The sequence below is a fragment of the Anthonomus grandis genome, chromosome 16 (assembly GCF_022605725.1).
Source record: "Anthonomus grandis grandis chromosome 16, icAntGran1.3, whole genome shotgun sequence".
Taxonomy (NCBI): Eukaryota; Metazoa; Arthropoda; class Insecta; order Coleoptera; family Curculionidae; genus Anthonomus; species Anthonomus grandis.
Window position 1 is genome coordinate 3878209 of NC_065561.1, and position 27402 is coordinate 3905610.

The window sequence follows — 27402 nt, forward strand, 5'->3', positions numbered from 1 at the left end:
TTTTAGATCTAAAATGTTATTTCAAATACAAACATAGTCATTCTATTGAAAATGTTAAATTATCAATGAAATTCCATTATATTTGGTTTTTCTTTAGTCTCTAGATCATTTTGAAGTGTACCTATAATTTTATTAATTTTAAATACTTCTATAGTGCAGTTAAATACTTAAAACCAATTAAAAGATTTATCTATATCTCTCAAGATACTAATTTTCATAAATAAACTTAAATAATAAAAATCATAATGTTATTAAGGTGACATATGTTTCTTATAATTATTGTACCACACTGTATAGTTTGAAAAGATTACTGTCTTTTGTCCAGCATACTACGCATACCTTTACTGCAATTTTCCGTTAATAATAATGTTCGTTTGAATAACGATCTTCAGTATTTGACGATATTTTACGACGTTTTAGTAAATTTAGTTTTAATATTTAACCGGACAAATAAATAAAAATGAGCGACACAGACTCTGGAAGAGAGAGTCCAATGCCAACCATAAGGTAAAACCGTATTTAAATTATAAAAATAAAAACTTTATTCATGGCATGTATTGTAATTATGATTATATATTAGTCTTTGATTTGTGTACAGGGTGGGCATTTTATTGAAGGTCTATAACTTTTTAGAACCTACAAGATGTTTAAAAAAATAATTTCAAAGCCTTTTAGCTTCAAACAAAGTATTATTTTATTTAATTTTTGTATATTTACAGGGTGTTTTGTTTGTTAGGGATGGATACCAACTTTGTTATTTTAAATGGAATTATTATAAATTTTTACTGTTTTTTCGATATTTCGTATTTTTTTAGCTGAAATCGGTTCTGTATTTGTCATTGTGTTGTGCTAAAGAAAATTAGCTTTAATAACTTATAATATTGCTGATTAATAAACTATAGGTTTCAAAAGTTTCTTAAAATGTATACGGGGTGTTACATATTGACGAGTAAATTTTACAATATTTAATGTGGGACATTCAAAATTTTTTTACGTCTATTCGTATTTAGACTCATATCCCTTTTATTTGATGTATACCGTTAACATTCTGTAGTTATTGATTTCTAAGATACTCTAAGGGCTTCTCAAGTATTTTATGAAAAAATCATTAAAATCCATTCACTAGAAGTCAAGATATTAAAATTCTTATTCCAGGAGTGCCTGGACGAAATAAAATAATTTGTTTCATTTTGGAAATTGAATATCCTGAGTTCTAGTAATTAAAATGTTGTAATTATTAATTTTTAGGATACTCCAAAGGCTTTTCAAGTATTTTATAAAAAAATCATTAAAATCCGTTTATTAGAAGTCAAGATACTAAAATTATTAGTCCAGGAGTGCCTGGAAGAAATAAAATAATTTTTCTCTTATTAAAAATTAAATATCTTGAGTTCTAGTGGTTAAAATACTGTAATTATTAATTTTTAAGATACTCCAGGGGCTTTTCAAGTATCTTATGAAAAAATCACAGTTTCTGCAATGAGCAAAATAATATGTACGGAGAAACCTTTGTCTTAGTATTGTTATAATTGATAGTGAAAATATTGGTGTTAACATATGCCTATGTTTTTTGCACACACAGATTTCATCGTGTACAATATTTTTTATATAATGCTTTCATTTCAAAGCGGACCACCCTTGATAAGTGAATAACTTTCTTTAAAAAAAACACCGTAATTTAGAGATTTTGGGGAAAGTTTAATTTTGCACGTAATAAAGTTCTGGCAATCACCTCCTTACCTCTAGCTAACCTTAATTTTATATATCACATGAGAACCACCATGGTATGACACATCAATGTTATCAGCATAAAATTGTCTATGCAATCGTTCCAATAAAAATTAGTTAATGTAATGAATATTAATCATAAATGTCTGGTAGTTTTAGATATATTATCAACTAGACATAAATTTTAGTAGTATATCAAAAACTACGCCATGATTTCACATATGTTATAAACAGTATGCAATTTTCTTAAGTTGCTAAAAAAATTAATTGAACTAGAACCGATTTGCAAATAAAAATGCGTGGTTATAAATTTTATTTTTTTTTAATTTTAGGTAACATTTCTGAATTACATTATTGTTGGTAACATTGTTGAACGACTTTACATTAAAAGGAGTAAAATTTTTAAATGTTACCCTTTATATTAGGGTACGATTTCAAAAAATTAAATTCTATAAAATTACGAAAACGAATCAGTTTTGTACTAAAATATATGTTTCTTTGAATCGGCTCATATACCTTTTAGAGATATCCTGCATAAAAAGCTTAATTTATAAATAAAGTTAACAAAATTGCATGTGTTCTTTTTAAGAACCTTGTATACTGATACAGGCTTAGGATTCTCTAACCTTACTAACTCTAACTTCTTCCATCTCCTTCTAAACTCTAACTTCAAAATTATAGAAGATATCTATATTTAATGTTAAAAACCATGTACTCAATCATAACGATGATCATGACCATCGTCATATTTGTGTACATGGTCTAAGCATACCATCATCATGCTAACGTTATAAAAGTAAATATTTTATATTTTTTGAAACAAAAAGTTTAATTTAAAAAAAATTACCAAAATTATATGGTTTGAACGATAACTTGTCAAATCTACATAAATGATCCGTCCTAAGAAGTCTGTAGCAATATGCTGTTTACTAAAAAAACTCGAGGCAACATTAGTTGGACAATTTCGCTAAAAAAATAAACTCGTTTTTCTTGAGAACACATGTAAACGCCTTGGTTTGTACCACAGATGTAAATGTATTACATCTTTATTCTTTACTTCTTTATTTTTCTTACACATTTTATATTTACATATGTAGTTTGTACGCTTTAAGTATGCGCATGCTGTAATTTTAAGTATTCTGAATAACAAGTGCTATGTGAATGTCTTATTTTGTCGTATTTGAATTTCTGCGACATTATATACTTTGCCTAGATACAAAAGTATACAAAAATTGCAAGACTCATATATTTGATGTATATCTAGTATACGCACGGTACATGGGGTGTCATAAACTTTAAAAGACTAAATAGGCCATCACGAAAAGATCGCCATTACAGCATTTTTGCTATAAATAAAATACTTAATAATCGATGCCCACTCTATCTGTTTAACAAGATAATAAATAAGGTTACATACATCGAGCTGCCATTAGAAATAGACATCTCATAGACATTCCTCGGCATCGTAATGAAATTTTTAAACGCTCGTTTTCTTATAATATTAAATTCGTATATGTATAATTGACCTCTCGCTATCCAATAATGGTTTTCGAAACAGGATAAGAAAAAAACTTATGTTCCAGTAATGCGGGTTGTAATATAGATATGGGTTATTTTTTTAATTATTATATAAATATTTATTTTTTAATGTTTCAGCATATTTTATACGTTCATTGATAGGCTACAATAGCCCTCAACTATGTTGTTGGGAAGCTGAAACTGGTGTTTTAGTACGCACTGCCATTATCATGTACATTGTTTATTTTAAACCTTACTGTATAAAATGTGGATTAATAAATGATATTAAAATATAACTTGACTTAATATAATATCTTAACTGTTTAATTAACTAATAATGAAATTAAAGCTTTGCAGTTCACATATGAGGTAGATGTTTTAATTTGCTCAGGAACTAGCATACATCAAAATTTCTGCTGAATTTTCGGTCGATTCTTGATGTGTATAACAGTGTTAATTTTTGAAATTTGTAGATGTTTTCGTTTATAATAATAATATTTTTTTAGGTTATCACATCTTATGGTAGTATTAGCAATAATAGCCCACTTGCTATTTTCAATATTAATATTATTATTAATATAGATTACACATGCCAAATTACAATCGCCCTCCCCCTGGAAAAGAGGAGATCATTCACTTATCCCAGATATCCCAATACAATTTGTGTTGGTCATTTTCAAGAACTGGTTCCGACTTATAGTTATAATATGGTACCTTGGCTGCCGATAAGAGCTTTAGTTTTTCTGCGAGCCCTTGATCCTTGCAGTAACTTTGCAACCAGATCGTGTCGTTCTTTATATTCCGTTAGTGCAAAAGTTTTACATCCACGGGTGACATGATGAACACATGTCTCACTTCCATACCTATATCTATCACTTTGTACCGAGGGGTCATCTACGACAAACTTTAGATAATTTCTTGTTTATATTACTTCATAACCACAAAAAACCCTTCAGTTTCGGGGAAAAGCTGTCCCGAAGTCAACCAGTAGTTCGACGCCGCTATGTCGACATAGTCTGGTTGAACCTCGTGAACATGCCTTCCATTTAGTTCCATTTCCCATCCAAGCTTGCATTTTTTCTTGCTCGGTGCGATGGTGTATGGGCAGCTCAAGCTCCCGTAGCTTAAGTGGTTGAGTCATCTGCTTCACATACGGCACGAGATAAATGTGAAGAAAAAGGAACGCAAGTTACTAATTTGCTGAATTAGCTGCTTCGCTATGTCGGTCATTTCTCTCCCTCCCATATATTGAGGTAGCGTAGTTCGTTCTACGGCACTCCGCGAATGATGCTTATTGGCAATAAGCATTTCGTTAGGAGTGTTCCAGCCTTTCTTTGCAAATTTTCGATATCCGTTTTACTCCATCCTATAATACCAAAAGAGTAAGTTAATGAACTGACTCTATATGTCTTAATAGTTTAAATAAGCTTCTGCTGTTAAGACTTGTTTTAAGAAGTCGTCCGATTCTTGTAGTGAACTTAGTAGTCAGCTCATTCTTTATAGTTTTATGGTCTATTTTTTGCGTCTGCTTTATTCCTAGATATTTGTAGGATTCTTCTTAGTTTATAGCATTAATTATCTGACCGTTTTTTGTTTGAAAGTCGCCTGGTTGTAGTTTACTCTTAATAATGTTTACAGTTCGGCACTTATCCGGTCCAAAGGTCATTCCTATACCATCAGATAATTTTTCCACTATTTTAAGCATATAATCTAGTTGATTTCGTGTTGCTGCAAGAATTTTGAACTCATTCATATAAAGTAGATGGTTTACTCTACTTAGTTTATCATTATTTTTTTTAAGGCCCAATCTATATCTAGTTGAATTGAGTTGGCTAGACAGTGGGTTCATGGCAAGGCAGAACCAAAGTGGACTTAAGAAATCTCCCTGGAATATACCCCTACGAATAGGAATCATATTAGTTTCAATGCAGTTACCGTTAGGCACCTGGAGCTTTAATGTTATTCTCCAAGATGCTATAGTGAATTCTAAAAAGGACATTATGTGGTTATTTATTTTGTACAATTTAAGTACATTAATAAGCCATTTATGTAAAACTGCATCAAAGGCTTTTCGGTAGTCAAGGTATGCTGCGAAAAGGTTTCTCTTGTTGTTAAATGCCTAATTGCAAACTACTGAGTCGGTAATTAGCTGTTCTCTACATCCCCATTGGCACCTCTGGTACATCCTCTCCGTTGAGCCGCTATAATGGTCACAATGTTTGCAAATACGATCTGCCATACAAGATGTAATTAGTGTATAGAGCGTGGGTAAGCTTGGCCGATATTTAGCCGGATCTTGAGTGTCTTGGCAGTCCTTGGACAGGTAACTGGTACCTTCTGTTAAAAAATTGGGCAAATTCTAGGGATTAATAAGCACGTCGTTTAGAAGGTCGGTCAGTTGTTGATGTGTTGACCACAATTATTTCTTAATCCAGTAATTTCGAACGTGATTTGGCGTGGACCTTTCCAGTTATGTAGCTTTTTTATAACTTTAGTCACTTCGTCAACTGAAAATAGTAAAAATGCCTTTTAATTGTATGTTTAACACTTTGCTCATTCTTTATCCAGCCATTCATTGTCAAGGTTGTATTCACTAGGTGTGCCTCAGAACTCCTCTATGTTTTCTTTAGTGGGGTAAGTGCTAATGGCAATGTTTGTTGGAGCAATGTCGTTGAGCTTTCGATAAAATTGCTTCTCTGAGCGTTTAAAAGGGAAATTATCTTGTTTTCTTTTATTAGTGGGAAATTTACCCTTTTTAACAGATCTGAAAAATAGTTAACTTCTATTTAAGGGTGCCTAGACATTGTTCCAAAGTATAGTTTTCTGAGTCCTGCTGTGTATGTTGTTGGGTGTGATGCATTGTTTCTCTACTCTTTCTTGTACTCTTCTAGTTCTGATACGTTTAATTTTTTATCTATTTTTTTTCCTAATATCCGCTCCTTTCAAATGGTCAACAATGCTAGAGTATACCCAGGAGCCATAAAGAAGTAGTTTGAGATAGGACACCGATGGTTGGAAGAGCGCCGTTTGCAAAATACAGGGTGTTAAAATTAAAAAAAGTTGATTTATTTCCTTTGTATTAAAAACGCTTATAGCGATTAAAATTCAACTTTTACGTTTTAAATGATAGGTGGTGAGGCAACTTTTTGAGGAATTGCAAGAGCTTTCACCTGTCCAGGGACGAAGTTGCAGCACATATTTGTTAATTTTTTTATAAAAAAAAATATACGCCACTTTTTTATTTAAAAAAAAAAATTCGAAATATTTTGTTCATTTTTAATAAAACAAATCGTTTCTCAAAAAGTCCGCAGCCACCACAACTCTAGGAACTAGGTCTTCTCTGTTGGTTACAGGTGTTACGTAAATAAGCTGTTCCATGACGCCCTAGACAAAAAAGTCTAGAGGTGTCAGATCAGGTGATTTTGCTGGCCAAAGAACTGGACCACCTCTACCAATCCACCTGTTATTGTAGTTGTGATCTAGGAAATCCCTTACAATACGAGCGAAATGCGCTGAACAGCCATCCTGCTCGAGCTCTCTCTGATCTCTAATATTCTGTCTGACAAAATGATTTGAAATAGCGTATCGTATCTCGATCTTCTGCAAAAATTGACTTCCGATCCGATCTCCTAAAAAAACCGTAAAAATACGATAGTAGGTATGCACAGATACTTAACATAACAAAAATATGTACACACTTTGGTAATATTATTATTATTTATTTTATGGAGATTACCATCAGAAACTGCCTAAAATTATCGGGAAATAAAAAAAAACTATTTAAATAAAAATAATAAAATAAAGAACTCTGGTATGCATTATATTTTTTTACACCAAAACGGTGTGTCGGATCGCAAAAATGTCTGTGTTTTGTTAAAAGCAAACAAAATATTCAGAAAAAAAATTAAAAAAAAACAGTGGCGTACTTGTTTTTTTATAAAAAATTTAACGTGCATGTACTACAAGTTCGACAATTACTTGCAATGCTCAAAAAGTTGCCTCACCACCTATGATTTAAAACCTAAAAAATGTATTTAAATCGCTTAAAGCGTTTTTAATACCGACCATCGATGTCCTTTCTCAAACTACTTTTTTACGGTTCTTGTACGTACTTTACTACATCATTATGTTCATTGTTCTGGTCTTCATTTTGGATTTCTTGTTTTAGTATCACTTCTGGTAACGGTGCCTGATCTGATGGATCTATATTTTCTTTTCCGCTTCTGTTTTTTCTTAGTCGGCATTATTTTGCAAATTATCACTTACTTCGTTTAAGGCCCGTTGATTATTTACTTCTGCTACAATTTCCCTTTTAATGGAGTTAATTCGGGTTTCTGGGATCAAGTTGTTGAAAAATAACGCGGTATTAGTCAGTAACTCTCTACTCAGTCACGTTGATTATTGGTATTTTTTTGCAGAATTCAACATGTAGCTGTTGTCTGTAACCTATCTGTTGTCATCTGTTGCTCTGTAACCTATCTGTTGTCATCTGTTGATTCGGTTATGGCCGCTGGCTATTTTAAGCGCTGCTTCGGTAACCCTGCTTGAGTAACCACTGGTTGAGTTTCCTGCTCAACACCTTCAGTAGGTTGGGTCCTGGCTAGTGTTTGATGACTCTGTGCATTTGGAGTTATGGTGGAGCTGTGTTGGGTTGGGTTGCCTTTTACTTTATTTTATTTTCTCATATTGATTTCCTCATTTCTATAAACTCTATTCACGCAAATATCTCGTTTACCATTGAAGAAGAAAGAGATGGAAAGTTACCTTTTCTTGATGTTCTTATTTTAAAAAATACCAACAAACTTGAATTTGAGATCTACCGCAAACCCACCACTACGGACAATGTCATCCAATACTCCTCAAACTCCCCTTATTCCTACAAATTTGCCTCTTTTAATTCCCTTTTCTATCGCCTTTTCAACATCCCCCTTTCTAGAGAAGCTTTTCTTGATGAACTAAATATAATTAAACATATTGCTTTTAATAATGGTTTTCCACTTGATATAATTAATCGCCTTTATTCTAAACTCTTTAATAAATACAAACTTACTTACAACTTAATCCATCTTAATAAGGAAAATAGTTACCTTTTTAGATCAATGTCCTTTTTTGGTAATGCTTCTTTTCAGCTTGCAAAGTTTTTTAAGTCTACAAATCTTACAATTGCTTTTAAAACTACAAACAGTTTAAAAAGTCAGCTAGTTAGTACAATAGATAAGGCAGATTTCTTTTCAAAATCAGGGGTATATTCATTAAGATGTAATGACTGTAATGCCATTTACATAGGGCAATCAGGAAGAAAAATTTCCACCAGAATAAAGGAACATACAAGTTTTGTGGACAGGTATAGGGATGCTGACATGATCGAAACTAAATCGGCGTTTGCGAATCATTTATTGGCCTCCTCACATGGTTTTTCTTTAACTCAGGGAGCGGATATTTTGCAAAAAACTGGATTTGTTAGAAAAGATGGAAATAACTAAAGCTAAGAAGAGCCCTGTCCTTGTGTGTGTGAACGATATTTTCACGTTTGAACCTCACCTCATTTATAACAACCTGTCTTAAAAAAGTCTTTTCTTTTTCGATTTTAGATATTTTTAGTTTTTATTGTTCAGATGTTTACTTATATTCACACTTAATAGTATAGTTCGGAGTGTTCCCCATGTTTTATCATGTTACTTGGTGCCCTATGGGTTAGACGCGCGCCTGTGAATCTAAAGGTTGCGGGATCGTTCCCCACTAGTGACATTTAAAATTTTTACTTTTTTATTTTTTAAGCATACATTTTTATCTATGGTGGGAATTGTTAACTTAACCTAGCTTTTCTTTTGTTGTTGTAATGTGATCTGTGTAGGTCTAGGTAATGAGTTTTATAAGCGTTCTTTTTGAAAAATATCATAATGTATTTTTTAGGCCTGATGATGCTCCGACAGGAGCGAAACACGTGTAGCTTTTAAGCTTTTTTAAGAAATTATATAGATTGGATGAGACCGTGACTTTGTGTCCTTCCTTTGTTTTTATTTTATTTGTTTTATTTTACTTACTGTCCTATAATTATTAATGTATTCATATATTTAATGAATACTAGTATTGGGTGTTACAACACCGAGTTAACATGAAACTAAGAAGAATTTATACTCAGAATTATTTTTCGTAAATTTATTAATTTGCGTTTAAATATTAATTTATACCTGAAAACTGACTAAAAATACTATTTTTAATATGCCATATTTAGTAAATTTTTATATTTATCTAGGTCAGCTTCATTGACAACTTATCGCCATCCCAAGCTTATAGACAATGACCGAAATACTCAGTTACACTATCTTGCAGCAAAAAATGACGTTACAGGCATTACGAACTATCTTAATAACGAATCCCCCGTTGTCGATCCAGAAAACTATTTTGGCTGGACACCTCTGATGATGGCATGTAGAAAAGGCCATTTTGAGGCTATGAAAGTATTGCTCAGATTTAAAGCTAATGCGACGAAACAGAACAAATATGGTAAGACATATTTACTGTAATACGTAATTTATAGAATATAATTGACACCATTTACATATGTTTTATAAATTGTTATAAATATTAATTATTTTGTACAATAATTAATATAATAATATTTTTATGTAACTGATTCAAACTTAAGGAAAATGCACTTTTGCTTCGGCAAGAACATAATTCAAATAAAATATAATAAAGTTCAAATATTTTCATAAATAAATATGTAAAACCAATCCATTTAAATTACATATTATACATTATATATATTATTTTTATATTACATACTAATATTTTTACCAGCACTATGTATTCTTAAGATGCGGAATCTGGTTATTCACCTGTTTGAGTTAATGCTTACCTAAAGACTTAGTAAGGTAGGATTTCTGGCTGAGCTACAATCTTTTGACGCAAGTTATCAAAATAAATATCTATTCTGTCTATATCAACCTCTCCAATCACCATTTCATTATTTAAAGAGTTATGATCATCCTCTATTTCTTGAGAGTTACGTAATCGAGACAATGCATCTGGAATAATATTCTGAGAACCTTTCCTATGAACCAAATCAAATGTGTGTTGTCTCATACGAATAGACCAACGAGCTAATTTACCACTGGGATTCTTTAACGAACTTAACCACAACAAGCTATAGTGATCAGTGATAACTGTAAACTCGACTCCTTCAATATACGGACGAAACTTTTCAATATTAAAAAGGACAGCCAAGCACTCTCGCTCAACAACAGAATAATTTCTCTCAGTTTTAGTGAGAGACCTGCTTGCATAAGCAGTAACCTTTTCTTTCCCATCTATCATCTGAGTCAATACTCCTCCTAAACCTGTATGACTGGCATCACTCTGAATAACAAATCTTTTTGAAAAATCTGGTTGTGAAAGGATTGGAGACGAAACTAACAACTGCTTTATTTTGATTAATGAAACCTCTGCGTCACCATTCCATATAATTGATTGACCCTTTTTCCGTCCTTTAAGTAGATCATTAATAGGAGACATCAAAGTAGAAAAATCTTTGATAAAACGGCGATACCAGGAGCAAAGTCCTACAAAACGCTTAATTTCCGTACTCGTCTTTGGACGAGGATAATTTACGATATCGGAGACCTTATCTGGATCAGTCCTAAGAGAATTCGAACCCACAATATAACCTAGGAATTTTAAAGAGGTTTTAATGAAATCACATTTTTCTAAATTGACTGTAAGTCCAGCCTCTTGCAATTTTTGCTTAATTTCACATAAAAGATTAATATGAGACTCAAAATCACTTCTAATATGCCACGAGCTATCATGAAAGTCTACTAAAATTCCAAACTGTTGGCCAAAATCACAACCAAAAATAAATGCTTGGGACAGAGAAGGTACAACTAAAGCATTCACAATCTCGCAATGATTATTTAATCTTTAATATGAACATTTTTATCTCCATTAAACTTAACTTGCCATTCACTAATAGGAACATTTCGAGTAGCACAATGGGCTATTGGAGCAGCTACATTTACAACTGGAGCAGAGGAATGAGTTACTGGTTCTGACTCAGCATTGGGAAAATTTTGTTAAAAGGATCAGCTTCAAGAGCTAGACAAGTGGCTGTAATTTCCTGACTATAAGCTTGAATTTCTTCAGCTTTTTCTTCAAACATAGGAATTCTTTTAGCCCTACCAGCTACATGAGACAAACGAGATTTCATTCGAGCAACAGTTGAATCAGAAGCTACACCCTCAAATTCTTCAATGACACTTGCAATGGAATCTAACCTCTTTTTAATGTCAGCTCTTTCCCTATCATAATCTAATTTAACTTCCTGTAAAGTTATGCTAGATCCCGGAGAAGTTTGTTCCTTTTTTAGAATTCTCAGTAAAATCTTTCTTTTGTCAGCGACGTTCCGAACAGTAGCAACTAAACGAATTTTCAATTCATAATCTAGTTCATGCTCTAACAAATGATTAGGTTGGAAATTATACAAATCCATAGTGTCAAAAAATATTGTTCCAAAGAATTCAAGAATAAAATTAAATCCAAAAAAAAATTAAATGTCTGAAATGACCTCACCTAAGAAACTTGATGGCATGAAATGAAATTGATCTAGGTTGACTTTATATGACAAAACAATATCAGACCACAATATCTCTCAAAATTGTAGAATTAAAACAATGTCAGTGGCACAATGATGCATAAACCTTTGTTTAAGGAATGACTTTAAAAAAAAAATTGTACAGAAAAATTTACTTTTAGTGAGCCAAAACTAATGTTTTTTCCAAATATGGAATTGCTTAATTGTTCAAATCAAACACAATTGTAAATAGTCTGGGTTGGTTCTAGATTTGAAAAATTGCAGTATTAAATGTTACCGTATGTAATAGCACTCATTAGTCTTGGGTATATCGAAATTGAAGAATAATAGTTCTAAAACAATTTATTAATCTATATCACCTTGTATAACACATGCATATGTTACTCATAAATTAAGTTCCTTCCAAAAACTATAAGTCAGAATAGCATTTCAAATCCCAAATACATTTGCCATATAGAAACCTAAATGAAGTGGTGACACCATGTATAATTAAAATGTGAATTTCCACAACTATCCAAAAAATTTTAAATTTACTCAGCAATACTTCCGGAATCCAGAATAATAAAGGAAGTGAAATGTTTACAAGTATAAACTTCTCAAAGTTTAATTTAAAGATATTAATAAAAAATATTTTACTTTTCTAATTGTGATCCATTACAATTCGAACATTAAAGTTATCTTGTCCCTAAAAAACTATTAAAATCCTCTTTATGTCCCTGAACACTATGCAAGTAAGTACATACTTTTTATACACCCAACATATACTAAACACACTGTATTGTCGCAGATTGTCAAATCATAGTCCTTAACAAGGATACCTCGAAAAACAATAAATATTAAAAATATCATATATAAACACTTTCCTAGCAAGGGTTTTCCTTCAAATTGTATACACTCTGTATACCAACAATTACTAATAAAATTATGGCCAATAAATTATCATCAAATTTGATATTTGCTTTACTCAAAAACAATAAGCATTACTTGAGATTCAAAGCACTCTAAAACTCCACCCATCCAAGGTATTATTAATATTTTGAAAAAATTAAAAGATTATTAAAATAGATCAATAAAAAATAGCCAATCTGGGTCCCACGTTTATGGGCGTCATTTTCTGTGGCGTTAACTTTAGAGTGTTACTATTTTGCCAAGAGTTTGCAGACGGTAGCTCAGAATTATTGGAGGCTTGGGATTGTTGAAGGTTCACTTATGACTGGCTATTAAAAAATCTAAACTTGATTATGACTATTAAATAAGAGGGCGCCACTTAGTTTTTTTTTATAAATGAAAGAAAACTAAGAAAAAAATTTAGTATATAGGTTTTAATTAACAATTAAATGACCCTGGATGAAGTAGATTTAAAGAGGCAAAAAAAATATCTTAACAATACAACCAAATTATATTTACATCAAAGATAATATACACCTCATTTTCTAATCTGTTAAATGTTAATAATTTGTTATGAATTAAAATATGAATAATGTTGATATGATTAAATAAAATAAGTTTGTCAAAAGTAACATTTAAATTATGATTAAGCTACTAGGTAGATTTCAGCACTTGAAAAATAAATTGCAATTATTAAAGTTTTTAGTAAATATTTGTATTACGCAGGGGAAAGTTCATGAACCTTTTTACCTAAGGCATATTAGCCTTAACCGAGTTATATCTACTTAACTACCAAAAAAGGTACTGAAAAATACTGAACAAAAAATAACTAAAATTATAGATAAGAAATTGACGTATTCAATTATGATATTGATTAAATATTTGTAGCAATAAATTGAAATAAAAGGTACATTAATAAAAATTTAAATAATTGAGACAAATCTATGGTTAATAATATTTAAATAAATGGAATAAACTGGCTTGTATATTCCTCCAAGAAATGAACGGTTAGCCTTCAAAACAAGGCTGTAAATGTGTGCCATTTGTAGTTTAGCTATCCGGACTGGGAATCTCTAATACTAGCTCTAACTCTGGCTCCAGCTTCACCGCTTTCAGCAATTTCCCGGGGAAATCAACAGCCTGTAGCCATCAACAATTGAAGAAGAATAAAGAAGACAACGGAAAAGTAAAACCCTTGCTAAGTTTGATTATCTATCCATCAAAATCTCGGGCACCCTGCACCAGAAGTATGAAATAAACAGTTCCCTAAAGGAACAAGATTAAGGACTATAAATTATAAACCATATTGGCCACTTCCTGCTTCACAAACTTCGGAAATAAAAAAACTGGCTTTTTACGTGTGCTTCTACCTGCACCACGGGAACAAGTCCTCGAAAAATGGATGCAGTACCGACTAAATAAGCAACGACCCCACCTCTCGCCTGAGCTGTCAATGTCAATCCAATCAGAGAAAACATCAATCAAGACCAACCAGAAGAGTGACGGACCGTCAACAGAAAGCATGAATAATTAAACCGGAGAGTGATGCGTTACAGTAGTAATGTGTCATTGACAGTGTGAATTTAAAGAAATATCGATAAAAGAAGTTGACTGAAATTATTAATATAATTATTGAAATTAATGAAATATCAATGGAGCGTTAATGAACATAAGAAACAGAAAAATAAAACGCTACAATTTATAAGAAAAGACTAAAACAAGATCCTCACAACTTGCACATCTTACGCAAAAATTAAACTTAACACTCTTCAAATATCCTCTATATTTAATTAGATTTAATAGCACACACAAATATATTACTTATCTTAAAATATTTTATATTATAACCGTAATTACAAAAAAAAAGAAAAAGAAACGGTATGTTTTTTTACATTATTTAAACACCTCAACAATTCAAACCCACAGATTACTCCTGGAGGAGTAATCTGTGCCCACAGTTTAAAATACTATTCAATTAATCTTGTTGCTTGCACACCATTATTGAAAGATACGATTAATCATTAAAAGATACACCAATGTTCCACTTAATACTGTCAAACGAAAAGCCTTAATTTTTGTTGTTGTTATTACGTTTTAATGTTCCCATTTAATCTAAATTTTAATTATTATTTTTAACTTTTATTATTGATTTTTATCTCTGTTTTAAATGTGTATTTAAATAATTAGTAAATATTAGAATAGGTTAATTTAATTTAGTTTAAGATTGTTTTGAACCACTATTTTAAACAAAAGGAAAAAAAATATACCATGAAGGTTTTTAACTATAATTTTTTTTTAATTTGTAGCACTCTGAAGAAGGTCTAATATAGGCCAATACGTTGGGAATCAAGAGGAAAAGATTTAAACGGTTTGGATTTTGCTTAAAACTTTTTAGTTTTTAACTAAAAGAAATTTTATTTTTATGAAAAAATATATTTTCAGATAAATCTCCTTTCCATTACATGGGAAACACAATCCTTCCATTGTTTAATATTCTTCTAGGGAAAATGAGCAGTTTTCAATTATGTACTCAGTATCCTCAAAAATTGAATATTAAGACCGGTTCTTTTTGCGATCATATTATGGGAAGATATTTTTTATTGATCGTACTTTATATTATACCCAAAAATAACTTAAGTTGCAGCAAAACCAAGTTGTTTCTACTATTTAAATCCTCCCTGATTTAGACGTGGTATCGGTTTATTTTCAACAAGATGGCTCTCCTGCTTATAATGCGGTTATGGTAAAAGAATTTTTAACAAATACTTTTACTAACCGTCTTATTTGTGGGACTAATAAATAGCCCTCTAGATCTCTTGATTTGTCCCCCTTCAAATAACCCCTAAAATGACAATTTTAAGGAGACTATTTACAAACGCGAATTTAGTAGACCAACAAATTTAGAGAAGTTGCGAGAGAAAATTATTAAATATGCCAATTATATTTCACCAGAAACTCGTGTCAATCCTCCATTTCCTAAAGCGGCGCTGTTTTTCATAGGCAATGAAGTTCAAAATACCCTTTAAACAGTGCCTTAAGTAAAGATTTAGAGCTGTGGCTAGCGGTAAAGATTTTTCAAAATATATGGATTAGCGAACCGAGACGATAACTTTCAACAATCGACTTAGGATCCTTCTTACGGAAGGGAATTTTCTTGGCAGCTTTAAGGCATTTAGGAAAAACGCCTGATGAAATTGCCTAATTAAGTAACTGGGATAACTACTACTATAATCAAGCTTTTTATGGTTTTTATAGGGCTAGTGCTTAGATCAAAAGGATCAGTACTTTTACTATTTTTCAAACCTTCAATCACTTTTTTGGTACGGCTTGGCTTCTATAATAATATGAATTAAGCAATCTTCTCACTTTCCATATAGCTTCGGACCAATTACTTGCCTGACTGATAAAATAATCATTTGTACTAATTTTTTTAACTCGCAGATCCCTTTGGTATCGACCTCGGTAAGTGCAAACAGTTTAAGAAGTAACTTAAATTGAGCAACGTGTGTTAATCTGTCTCAAGAAACAACGCACGTCCCTCATATATTTGAGAGAATCTTCAAACCATTTTGTTGCCACTAAGCGTTTGGCAGTACTAACTGACCTAACTTCAATGGAAAATAATTTAAGTAAGCAACAATAATGGAGTCGACAAAGTAATTAAAATGCAACTTCATATTGACGTCAATTACTATATTTTCCGCGGTAAAACACTCAACCATGTAGTAAAAATTAAATAAGCCCCAATCCGTGATGGGCCAATACGAGTAGCATTATTATCCACTCTATGGCGAGCCACTCCGAGCTGAAAAGCAATTCCCAAATGATGTGATAAAGAGGTGTCACATATTTTTACATTACAATTCTGGATATAAATATTTGTTAAGATATTGTCCAGACAACTTAACCATCTTATAGCATCATTTAATTTAGCTTTGTTTATGGGTTAAGAATACGGGATCACGTAAATTGTAAGCTGAAAGAAGTCAACTGGCTCAATGTGCAAAATAGAGAAAAACTTCATTTTTGTTGTTTCTTGTTTAAACTTTTAAAAAACAATTATCCAGCCTACTTACGTAAAAAACTTAAAACAGGAATCTCTTGACATAACCGAATAACACGCACGGTTTTAAAATTTGATATACCCCATTACAGCATTGCAATTTCGCAAAGGTCATTTTCTTTCTGTGCATCAAAGCTAATGAATACATATAATATTAGTGACTATGTTAACAAGTCTTTTCAAAGCTTCAAAAATAGATTAAAAACAGTATTGGTTGAAAGTCAATAATAAAATAGAGTACTTAATGACTGTGTTCAACTTAGGAACAATTTTAATTTTATTTCATCAATTTATTTGGTTTTGGATAGTTCTTCTCCTTTTGTTTTATTTATATTGCTATTATTGTAGAATATCATTAATTTTTTTTTAAGTATTTGTATTATTAAGTCAAGTCGGTCATGCGCTAGGTAAATTTTTTTTCTCTTTTTTTAAGATTAAATTTTTCTTTGTTTTTTTGTATATTAAATTAGTTAAATATTTTCTGTATGTTTTATTTGCTTTTTTAAGTAGTTATAATAATATTGTAATTTTATGTGTACTCGGTTAAGTTAACAGCATTCGCTGGCCTTCGCCGAGTATAAAATAAAGGCCTAATTTATTTATTTTATTTATTTATTATCTACTGCAGGATAAAGTCCAACACTAAAAAAGAGGTTGACAACCCTCTGATACTCACTGCATTCAAAATTCAACCTTACATTAAAGGTACCAGTGATGAGATACGTTTCATTAATAATTAAGCTTTTAAGAAAACCTTCAATCAAACCCAAAAGAATATAAAATTACAAAACAGAGCTCTGATATTTTAGAATGGAAGGACTGAATATTAAGATGAAATAAAACATAGGACATAAAACATTAGGATCATTTGTGTTATTGATATTTACTTTTTTATGTGGAAATATTGACGCAGTCGGTTTAAAAACTTAATATATAAAACTTTTTTATTTCCAGAGGTGAGCGATTTGATTCCTCCATTCGATAAACCTTTTTTCATTATTTATAATATTTTATATTTTTTGTTTTCTTTATATTTTTATTATGTCGTAAGTAGTCTTCGTCCTATTTTATCAATTTAACTCTTAATTTTTACATTTTTCTTGTATCATATAGTGTTTTTTTGTTTTTCTTTTTGTGTTAGCGGAATCATTAAAAGATACACCAATGTTCTACTTAATATTGTCAAACGAAAAGCTTTAATTTTTTTTGTTGTAATTACGTTTCAATGTTCCCATTTAATCTAAATTTTAATTATTATTTTTAACTTTTAATATTGATTTTCATCTCTGTTTTACTTTTAATTTAACTCTTAATTTTTAAAGTTTCTTTTCATTTCTCTTGTATCATATAGTGTTTTTTTGTTTTTCTTTTTGTGTTAGTGGATACACAAGGTATGAAGTTATAAGTTTGCAATTTTAGCATTAATTAGGTTTAATTAATAAGTGTTCGTAAAGCTTATAACTTCTGTTTCTTTCTTATAGTAGATCTGACGATGTCTAGTATGGGGGAAACACGTGTAAAGAAAAAAAGAAAGAAAATGTGCGATATTACGTAAGAATAATCTTGTGTACAAGCATCCTACAAGCTAAAAAAAAACAAAACAAAAATACAATTTCAAAAATTGACAAAACAATGAACAAAATTAAACACAAGAAGACAAAACTTTTTGAAATACTTGAATTAAAGATAACTAAATAAAACAATCAATTACTAAATAAAGGTAAACTTGTTGACAAAACTAGAGAAGAAAAAATAAAAAAAAAAACTTTCCAACATGTCCAAGGTTAAAACCTATCATTAAAAAAGTCATCCAGGTTATAATATGCCTTAGCCAATAAAAGCGTTTTTAATTCTCATTAAAATTTCTTAACATCCGATATATGTCTAACACATATATCGGATCCTCCGAACATGATTGTAAATTTTTTTACTTATGTAAATTAATGAGTTTTTGGTAAGGGAAGACGTAGGAATAGGTAGGGGAACATCATTACATGACGAGTCAAATGGGCAGTGTAGTTTGGGAATTTTGTGAATAAGAGCAGCTGTTTCTAAGATAAAGAGTGAAAAAAGTGTTAGGATTTTTTCAGAAATGAAGAGGGGTTTGCAAGAATCTCTTAAGCAGAACACAGGTATCTAACTGCTTTTTTTGAATAACAAAGACAATGTTAAGTAGCCCCTTATTGGTTAAACCCCAAAAAGGCAAGCCATTCCGAATTTACGCCCCTAAAACCATATTTATCGAGCTTAGATAACAGTATTCCATGATCCACACAGGCAAATGCTTTGCATAGATCACAAAACACTGCCGCTGATGACTCTCCAGAATTCAAGGACACATAGACGCTCTCCAAAAAGCTAAAAACAGCATCATGAGTCCCTTTACAGGCTTGAAATCCAAACTGATTTGCAGACAAAATGCCATTATGATGTAAAAAGGACAAAATTCTGCTTTTTGCAAGCTTTTCAACTATCTTAGAGAGGGTAGACAAAATAGAAATGGGACGGAAATTACAAGGCTGATCCAAATCTCCACCCTTATGAAGAGGGATAACCATTGCCACTTTTAAACATGAAGGAAAAATACCAATATGTAAAGAATTGTTTATGGCAAAAAAACTTAAGCATTTAAGGCTGAATCAGGCAAAAAGAGTAACAACCTCGAAGATATCCCATCAGCTCCAAATGATTTATGGTTTTTTAGGCGTTTGATTTCTTTTTTTAATTCGGTAAGATCGACAGGATGAAAGAAAAATAAATGCTCAACCGACACTTGTTGAAGATAGTGTAAGGGATCAATGTTACTACGAATGCCCTTGAGTAAGATATTAGGTATATCACAATAATAGTCGTTTAAAATGTCAGGTCTTAACTCCGGTTCAGATACTTTTCTATGGCAATATCTAAAATCATTCATAATCGACCAACACTCTCTTTGCCTATTTGATGACATATTTAAGCGATCCCTATAATAATTAGATTTTGCTGCTTTAATTGGCTTTCTGTACAGACTACGGTATTTCTGATGATATACAAGGATATTTTCATTTGTGGTATATTTGCACAATTTAGTCAAAAAACTGAGGTTTTTAGCTGAAATTCTAAGGCCTCTTGTAACCCATGGTTTTCGTTTCTTAGTTTTAAGCCTCATTTTAGGAAAGCACTGATTGATCTTTTGATTGATCTCAAAATTTGTACAGAAAGAGTCAATTGTAGTTGCAGATGAAGAAGTTATTCGTGTGGGAGAAAGAACGTGCATTTTCAAGTCGTAAGAATTTAAAATACTTAAAAGAGAAGTACGTGGCAAGGTTTCATCAGTGTAGTTGATATTAAAGTCACCAGCCAATATAACCTTAGAGTGTAGGGACAACTGGGATAAAAGAAAATCAAGTTTGTCCAGAAACATAGCAATATCTCCTGTAGGTGGCCTATAAACACAAAAAATATATAAATTAAAACGCTTACAAAAAGAAAGAGATAATTCAAAAACATTCTCTAACAGAAGATTATCATACTTATCAATATTACAAAAAATCGTTTCAATTGTTTGCCTAGCCAAGATCATGGTTCCTCCATGTATAGATTGTTGACGACAAAAATTTGATATAGGAACATAATCAGATATTAAAAAACATCCACTAGGCCTCAACCAGTGCTCAGTCAGAAGTACAATATCAGGAAAATTACATGTGTCCAGCAAAAGATAAAGCTCAACATCTTATTTCTTAGGGATTGTATATTAAGAATAAAGATACTTAAGCTTTTCGAAGTGATAATTTCAATCTTACTAGTAGAATATGAACATAAATGAGAATCAACCTTCGTGGATATGTCTATAAAAAAGAAGAATTCAATTCACGATCAGTAATCAGTACAGACTTATTAATTTGATGATTCAAAGACAATTTATTTGATGAAATATTAATTTTAAAATATTTGAAAATATGTGCATGTAATAATGATGCCAAGTCTGAACCAAAGTTACTGGCGTGATTAGACTCTAAAATCCCATACAGATTAATATTATTTGCATGAAAAATACGATAAAGGGCCTTATTACTATTGTAGATAACATTAGGGTTTAAATAAGTATAAGGGCTTGTCATCACTAAAGTGTTTGTATCAACATGATTTTGAATTAAATTTTTTAAAACATCAGATGAAGAACAAATTCCATGTAATCCTTTGATATTATATTCCAATATATTTGAGACCTGTGACTTGGAGTTTAACTTATACTAGTTAACTCCTACAGAAAACAAAGAAAATAAAACATGATTAAAATTATTTTTCCAAATAAACTTGGTATAAATTTAACATTACATTTAAATTTATTGCTCTCGCTTAAACATCAAATATTTTTTTATGTACCTCTTGACCATATATCATTAGGGGTATCATTGGATTTAGAATACTAACATGATCCTACCCGAATAACTGGTAATTCGTCCTCCTTAATAGATTTGTTTTTTACAAACTATAAAAATTCTTTATTAATAATATTATTATTAATAAGGGAATTTTTGATTGTCAATTTGCGGATCATTTTGGAATTTTCTGTCAATTTAATAATGAATCTACCTCTGTAATAAAACCTAAGCAATTTTCTTTTCGAACGTTAAAAAATATAAATCTTTTAAGCTTTCAAACTGATCTTGGAAAAATTCCGTTTGGCAACATACAGGAAATTCAGAATATTAATGAAAACATTTTGTTTTTAAATAATTGTATAATTACGATTTGATAAACATGCACCTTGAAAAACTAAACGTCGACAAAAAAGAAAATACTCACCATGGATGACCGATAATATAAAATTTTTACAAAAATTAAGAAATAAAACTTTAAAAGAATTTAAAACTTCGAAATTAGCATCCATATGGGATTATTATAAGCAACTACGTTACTTTACAAACTCTGCAATAAAAGCTGAAAAGGGAGCATATTATAAAATAAAATTTCAAGTTTCTAGTATTAAGGAGAAGTGGCAAGAATTAAATAAACTAAAACCAGCTAAATAATCAACAAATTCCTGATAATATGAAAAAACGTTAATGACTTTAGTCGGTATTTTGCTGGTGGCGGTAATAATCCAATAAATGCAAACTATCATGAACTTTTACAATTTTACACAATTAGCAGTGTTACGGAGAACATATTTAATTTTGAAAATGTCGAAGAGCCGCTAGTAAGTTCAATTTTACTAAAAATTACATCCATGGCCTTTGAAGTAGAAAATTTAAATATTTCTCTTATTCAGCATTGTTGTTCCATTATTGTAAAATACCTAACCCATATAGTTGATATGAGTGCATAACACAAAAATTATTCCCTAAAATTTGGAAAGAGGCATTTATTACGCCTTTACCTAAAATTTTAAACCCTTCTGAATTTGGGCACTTTAGATCAATAAGTATTTTATCCATCCTTTCCAAAGTACTAGAACAAATTCAACGTCAAACCTCAAATGCGTCACTTTTTAGACAGTCATTTAATTTTGCCTTCTAAGCAATCTAGTTTTAGGACCGGTTACAGTGTGTTCAGCTATGACTGACGTAGTTGGTGACATTATTGCTGAACCTGATAAGGGTAAAGTCACAGCCTTGATATTACTAGACTATAATAAGGCCTTTGATTGTGTCGATCATCATATTCTGAAATCAATTTTGCATTATGTTTTTCTATCATTTGTATTACATGTTCTTCAATTTTCATCAATTTTGCATTTGCATTAGGGTTCAGTGAGGTAGCAGTGAATCTTTTAGAATCATTTCTAAGTGACAGATTTTAGAGAGGTAAAATTGATGGTGAAATGTCAGAGGCTCTTAAAGAGACATGCGGCGTTCCACAAGGCCGTATTCTAGGCCCTCTTTTATTTACAATATACAGGTGCCGATTTTACAGGCACTGTCTCTTATATCATTAAAACATATGCTCAAGATTACCCCCCTGAAATCTAATATGGAACTTAGCGACTGTGACATTCAGAGTCAGATTAAAATTTAAATAAATGATGACCAAATACAGATCGGTAATCAATGTAAAAGTTTAGGATTAATGGTAGACCCTTCGATTTAAAAACGGGATAAGATTAATAAGGATTCCAGATATTCTTATAAAATTGTGATGTTGTCTATGGTTGGTGCTTGGACTATGAGGATGAGAGAAGAATACAAAAGCTGCAAAATTCATGAATTCGACTTATTTTTGGTATTTGTAGACGAAATCATGTATCACATAAGTTGAGTGAACTAAAGTGGCTAAATATGTCTAATCGCAGATTGATGCATTCATTGTGTTTTTATTATAAAATTTTAAAAAACCATAGCCCACCATACCTTTATCGGAAGATTTCTTTTAGCATTGATGTTCCCTCATTTGAATCTTCGAAGAAAAACGCTTCAAATTCCCAAACATAGAACTGATAGATTCTTTAAACGATCATTTTCTTACAATATTGCTAGATAAATAATTTTTTTATATCGACTTAAACTGTTTACATATTTCAGTAAATGTATTTAGAAAACATATATTTACAGTGCTGTTTGATGGTCAGTAAATAGCCTTCTGAGCCTTGTGTCTGGCATGAATTTTGCTTTTTGATTTAGTTTAAAAATGTGTTTTATTTATATTAAAAAGGATTACAAATAAACATTACATAAACATGTTTATAAATTTAGATTTTAGTATTGTCACAAGAGTTGATTTAAACATATTAATGCTTGGCCGCAGTGTTAAAGAGCAGAATCTGCTATATGTAGAAATCTGAATCTGCCGGTCTTTTTATTTACTAGTGTAATTTTTTATACCAAATGAAACTTTACATGTATTATATGTATGTATTATATTGTATAAGTATAAGTAGAAGTAGAAGACATTGGCTTCTAAGCTTGGCAATTTAATACATCCTTTTTGTCTACTAATTAATCGATTCATTCGAATATTTATATTGTTAACTGTAGATATATCTAGTGTAGATATTTTTCAATGCATAAAAGGGACAGGGATAACTTGAGGATTTTCTTAACAATAACTTTTAAATTTATATTAAAATACAAAACTTTGTAGACATTTCATAAATCCGCTAGTAACCATCCAAATAATTAAATATTCTTTTTATTTCTTTAGTAATTAAATTTAATGTTTTCGTAACCTATACTAATTTTCATATGCATTTTCAGGCATGTATGTTTTTCAACTAGCTGTGGCTAGCGGAAATCTGGCATTAATAGAGCACCTTTTGGAACATCTTTTAACTGGCGGTGTATCGAGGAGAGTTCTAGAGCATACGTTTCCAATAACAGCAATTCCCATCATTTTCAACAACCAAAAAGTTTTGGAATTCCTTGTTGAGAAATATTTTGATATTAACGCTACTACTCTGCACACAGGTAACTAAAGTACTATTGTAATTAATATCAGATTTTAATAAATTAACAAGAGATTGCTATTTTTAATCTACAGTGCTTTTATTTTTATTATTACAGATAAAAGAAAAAGTAAAGATTGCCAACTTATTTTCTTTTTAATTATGAAGTATGGCTACTTAACACTAATAAGTTTACAAAAATAGCATAAATCAAACTAAGAATATTAATTGAGAAACAAAAATAAGTTATCCTTTTAAGCAATTGATATTTTTATATTTTATTAGTGTATTCTTGTAAAAATGTGTTTATTAAAATCTCATATTTTTCTAAATTGCACGTTAATTGCTAGATACAAATACCTTTACACATGCTTATATATTTTATTTACCGTTTATTAGGTGCGAATTAAAAAAATCGATGTACCAAAATAGTGAACTGATTTATTTACACACTTACATTACTAAATACGATCACTTACTACTACTAGAAATATTAATTTACACAGTATTTATTTACTACTATTTATGTCCGATTTAAATATCGCGCCAATATTCCGAACCTCACAGCACTTAACCGTCACCTAATTTCCCAGCGACGACGCGGCTCCTTATATACTCGGCAGAAGGATGTATGGAAGAATTGCTAACCTTCCATGCGTCTCCAGAGATGTCATGCTTGTGTCATTCCGGAATGACGGAGAACCGGTGGTATTTGCGACGTTGCCAATATCGTTACACTGCCCTATTCCTAAGCTCATTTCATCCGAAAAGGATTCCAAAAATAGTAGATTTCATTAAGGGCAGTAGGTTCCCTCTTATAACTGGACCTCTTGTAGAAATAAAAATCGACGATTTTTTCCTGAGAACGCCGTTAGGTAGTATAACAGCACAGCAGAACTTGCAAGCCTGTAGAACAGGTCTCTATAAGAATAACTTTTATTGCCAACATAATGATATTACAATCACGAAGCAATGTCGAATACAATGCACCATTTTGGTGCTTATGAGAACAAGAAAAAATAGTCACAAAATATTTGTACCTACACATAATATAAAAAGTTAAAATTTGCAAGTAAAATTACTAAGTAAAATAATCAAATATGACAACATATTTAAACTAATCAATTGATCTAAAGATATATAGACATAAAATATTATACATAAACTATTGAACATTGATGGAGTGTGTTTCAAAAATTTACCACATGTTAAAATCATAAAAACAGTTTTCATAAAGTTAATTTATTGTTTTTTCCTTGAACACTTTGATATAACCTATTTCTCTAATACGTCCTAGCAGAGATCGATATGCTTTGAAGCAGAGGACCCTTTTCAAAAAAAGTTGAGTTATGAAGAGGTATGCAAAGGTCACCCCAACCTCGAGTAATAACTGACATTTGTTCACTATAATATTCATTTCTTTGAAAAAGGTCAAGTTGATTCTTAACAAATAAGAGCAATGCTAAAAAATATAACGATGGTAGAGGTAAAACCCCCAATCTCAAAAAGTATGGTCTGCAGCTAGTTCTGGGTGAAAGACCAAAAGTGGATGATGGCACCGGATGATGCGCTTCTGTGCTCTAACAACAGAGACAGTCTCACTCGAGGATCCCCAAAATTTAATATCATAATTTAAAATAGACTGAATACACGATATATAATATAACTTGATTGTTTCACTTGATAGGTTATCCCTAAGTCTACGCATTAGCGCACAGTTTAAAAATAAATATCTTACAATGCTCATTCCAATTCAATAAAGGGTCAAAATGCACTCCAAGAAACTTAACGGTTACCGCTGTTGGAATGGTTTTTTTATCCCCTTTGGCATACAGAGATTCAGTTGATTTGACTTTGCCAAATTGTATAATACTAGTTTTTTCTGTATTAAGTTTTAAGAAGTTACTTCCTCATCCTCATCTCACTCACAGCACCCGAACAGGCAACAGACAAGTCAGCCATGGAGCCAGTAGACAATATAAGAGATGTGTCATCATCACATTTGCACGCATGACCCCTCGACAGATCCCCAGATAGCCCATTTACATATAGAACAAAGAGAAGTGGCCCCAAAATTGACTCCTGAGGAACTCCTTGTTTCACCTCCGCTAGTTATGAGTAATAACATTTGCCTTCCAGAGTAATACTAACTACTTGCTTTCTTTCAGCTAGATAGTTTTCTATCAATAATAGGCATGCTCCCCTCAAGCCAACCGAGCTAAGCTTACTGAGCAACAGGTCATGATTTATCATGTCGAAGGCTTTTGACAGATCAAAATATATGTCAGCAACTGTATGGTTGTTATTGACTTCTTTAATAATATGGTGTATTGCTCCATATATTGCCAGCTAAGTCGATCAAAGAGGCACAAAGTCCTACTGATGTGCAGACAAGACCTGATGTATCTTCAGAAAGTTACAAATTCTGTTACAGAGAGCGCTCTCAAAGATTTTTGAGAAGGAAGGTAACAGGGATATAGCTCAGCTATACTATAACTTGCTTAGCTAGCAAGTTATTGGATCATCCGCAAAGATAGTAAATTTGCCCTAATTGGAATCTGAGAGATATCATTGACATATAGCAGAAACAACATTGGTCCAAGAACAGAACCCTGGGGTACACCCGCATCCATATCCACACGGGATGATATCATTGTCAAAGAATACCCTTTGTGTTCTTCCAGATAGGTAAGAACGAAACCAGTCGAGAGCAACTCCTCTGAATCCATAGGTTTCTAGCTTCTGCAGCAGTATTCTGTGACTTACAAAATCAAACGTCTTAGATAAGTCATAGAACACCGCCGCCGCACTCTCCCCAGCGTTCAACTCCATGTACAGACTTTCTAAAAAATTGAAAATATCATCTCAGATGTACCCAGTTTCATCCGGAATCCAAATTGCTGAGGTTAAGAACATAATGCTGTTTCAGAAATTCCATCTTTCTAGCTTTTACCAATCTTTCTACAAGCTTACCAAGCGTGGGAAGCAGGGCTATTGGTCTGAAATTTGATGGGTCATCATAGTTTCCACCCTTAAATAATGGTATAATCAACGCATCTTTAAGTAAATGTGGAAAGGACCCACTTGAAAGTGAAACATTTACCACCTCAGCCAAAGAATCAAGGGTTAGTTGCGGTAGCGCTATTAGGACCTTTAGTGATAGCCCATCCCATCTAGAAGAGTTCTTATTTTTCATTGAGGATAGAGCTTCCATTATTTCACTAGAATCTGTTGGTCTAAAGA

General features: G+C 31.4%; 1 protein-coding gene across 1 annotated transcript in view; it reads left to right on the forward strand.

Annotated features, from left to right (window-relative positions):
• Positions 1-342: 342 nt before the first annotated feature.
• LOC126745830 (uncharacterized) overlaps positions 343-27402 on the forward strand; it is a 44993-nt gene continuing 17933 nt past the window's right edge. The window contains exons 1-3 of the mRNA XM_050453849.1: positions 343-507; positions 9503-9753; positions 23972-24181. Coding sequence (XP_050309806.1) covers positions 461-507; positions 9503-9753; positions 23972-24181 — 508 coding nt within the window. The 5' untranslated portion in view covers positions 343-460. The remainder of the gene's footprint in view (positions 508-9502; positions 9754-23971; positions 24182-27402) is intronic.